This window comes from Limulus polyphemus, unplaced genomic scaffold (assembly GCF_000517525.1).
Source record: "Limulus polyphemus unplaced genomic scaffold, Limulus_polyphemus-2.1.2 Scaffold4959, whole genome shotgun sequence".
Taxonomy (NCBI): domain Eukaryota; kingdom Metazoa; phylum Arthropoda; class Merostomata; order Xiphosura; family Limulidae; genus Limulus; species Limulus polyphemus.
The window spans coordinates 49,860-52,868 of record NW_013670569.1 but is presented as its reverse complement, the minus strand read 5'-3'; the positions used below and the strand labels follow the sequence as shown (position 1 = coordinate 52,868).

At 28.5% G+C, this 3,009-nt stretch overlaps 1 protein-coding gene across 1 annotated transcript in view; it reads right to left on the bottom strand.

Moving 5' to 3' along the window:
• Positions 1-1,515: 1,515 nt before the first annotated feature.
• The window catches only part of LOC106471912 (protease-associated domain-containing protein 1-like), a 29,859-nt gene continuing 28,365 nt past the window's right edge, over positions 1,516-3,009 (bottom strand). Inside the window, exon 5 of the mRNA XM_013932537.2 lies at positions 1,516-2,391. Within this exon, the coding sequence (XP_013787991.1) occupies positions 2,271-2,391 (121 nt within the window). The 3' untranslated portion in view covers positions 1,516-2,270. The remainder of the gene's footprint in view (positions 2,392-3,009) is intronic.

The window sequence follows — 3,009 nt, the reverse complement described above, 5'->3', positions numbered from 1 at the left end:
AATACTATTTTGAACTACTACTAAAAAAAATCCATTTAGAATGAAACTAAAATGATATCTACAAAACCTTCTTTATCAGTGTTTCCCAAAAAAATGATCTAAAGAACATCTATTTTTCCTAAATAATTTGCAATGGTTCTTGAGAGCTAATGGTTATGAATAAAAATGATTAGTCCTATCAAATTACCACTATTTAACAAAGTTAGATGTAAAAAAAGCACTGCTTGTACTAAAAGTTATTAGTCCTCAAAGCAGTTTCATTCATAATGATTAAATTGCACCGAAGAATAGTTTAACTTTATACATGTATGTGATGTAACTACACCTGTGAGGTACAACACATGCTTACCTACCTGCCATGGTGATGTTTAAATTTTAAAAATTAAATGTTTATTTTGAGAATTTTTGTTCACTATACTAATATTTTTGGATGAACAGATTCATTGACAAGATCAATGGATGTCTGTCTGCTGATGAGCTGCCAGAATTTTTCTAGACCATCATTCTGAAAGTTTATGTTTGACAAATGCTAACTAGGGAACCAACACAATTTTGTTTTGTATCATGAAAATTATTGGCTACTTGGCAAACACCTGTTAATCTATAATATCACTCAGTTGTTCTTTGTGACAAACAACATGTAGCATGGCTCAGAAGAACCACTTCAATTATTTTGGATCTTCAGGTTCCACGCACACAAAAAATTAAGAATATGTGAAAATATCACACTCTGACATGTACATTATTTGGTTTGATATAATGGTGTAAATGAAAATTTAGAAGGTATATAGAGACTAAGAAATGTATTTAACTATACTATGTACATATAACAACAACGTTTACAGAAAATCTGTGAAAAGGTCATTAGCGATATTAAAAGTTCTGTGAGAAATACAAGGAAGAAAATCATGATTTTTTATTTAAATTTTTTTAATGTTTCTTCAAAAAGATAGAACCTTTAAAAAATGGGACAAGTAAAATACAAAATTAATATGTTAAAAATGCCCATGTGCTCAATAAAGAGATTACTTTTGCTCTAAAAAAGATACATGTTTACATGTTTACTCTTTAGCTACTAAACATTTTTCTGTCTGCATATAAAAAATTAAAGTATAAATGTTGATTTAATTAAGAGAAATTAATTACACAGAAAATGAGGGAACCACTTTGTACAGTTGAAAAGAAAGAAGATCAAGAGAAGCAAGTACTTTATAAAATACAAGCTTCTTTAGCTTATCCCTATATTAGCATAGAGCTGGGTATGCATGTATTAATTTGGCTGTCAATAAATTAACATAAACTGCCACAAAATTCATATCAAACAAAATTGTGTTACCTTGAAAATCAATGTACTGCAAGTATAACGCAAAGACAGTTAAATAATTTTTACAATAGGTCATTTATTCCAAAAGTAAAATATAGCTCATATAAAATAAAATATTTTAGTTTCTACTTAAATATTACAATAATATCTTCACTTGTATTATTAACATTGTTAGTTGCTTATATTGTTTTATATAGTCAGTCAATATTCAAATTGCCACTAAAATAAAGTTATGTAAGCTTTCTTAACAATGTGATTATTAACATTCTTTCTAGTTGATGTTAGATTAGCAGTGATCTACCCATGAATCCAACAATCTCACAGTATTATATAGACATTATATATATATGACATGAGCATGACAAACTTGATGATCAAGCTTGTATCATTTCCTTAAGTTATGAATGGTAGCATCTTATCTAAAATTCTCAAACATTTATACTGTTTGCCTCTTATATCAACAAATATTTCACTTGTTGACCAATAATCTTAAATTTTAAGCTGATCCCTTAACAGTTAGGAGTTTTATCCAGTATATGTGCAGGTGTGGTAGAAAGTTTATAAGCAACTGTGTAGAAAGTGTTCAGTGCCACAAATAAAAGCTAAGTCATATTACCCATGAATTAAAAAAGAAAATTGTTATGTTGTTTTTAAGCTTAGAATGTCACATTTAAAATCTGGTTAATGAACTGTATAATTAAAAAAAAGAAACTCGTATATAATCCTGTTACATATACATTTAGGTACCTAAACAGTGTAGGCAATACGAGAGAGTTAATCTTCATGTTAAATGGTATCTTACATGAATTCATATTTATCTATTTTTCTAAAGATCATTTTATTTACTGGAAGTCAGATAACCTCCTCTGTTTTCCCAACTGTCAATCAAATAAATGTAAATATTCATCATTAGACTAGAATGATCAGGTAAAATTAACGGCAACTATCACCAAATCAGCCAAGGAGGTTGTTTCTGTTGATGAAGTGGAACCATAGTAACATTTACAGGAATGTTGATTATAGCTCTTGATAATCCATGGGCTTCTAATCTTTGTCTGATCATATAGCTAGAGAAAAAGATTGAAGAAAAACAATAAATTACCATAAAATTCTCAATAAAATAATTATTTGAGAAATTAATGTGTAACATCAAAGTAATACCAACAAGATAATATAAAATTCCTGGGCTTAGAAGGATTGTGAAATCTTTAGAAGAACATTTTTACTATACATTTATGGAATTTTTTTTAATAACTGCAAACTAATGATAATATTGGAGAAAAAAGGAAAACAATATACACTGCATTAATACAGAATTATCCAAGGTAATAAATTATAATAAAAAAAATTTGGTTGTCTCTTCTATAGAGGTGCTAAAACAACTGACCAACAAAGCACATTTACTTCTATGAATGAGGTCAGTTTTTTGAATTAGGTTAATCATATTTTTGAAAAGATATTGTTTTTTTTGTTTGGCATTAATTTATATTAGAGCACGTAAGTAAGTAGGACTACTAATTACCATTAATAACTTGGTTAAAAATACTAAATTTTCATTATAGCGGCAGCAGTTTGGTTTGTTTGGAATTTTGCACAAATCTACATGAGGGCTATCTGTGCTAGCCATCCCTAGTTTAGCAGTGTAAGATTAAAGGGAAGGCAGCTAGTCATCACCACCAACTGCC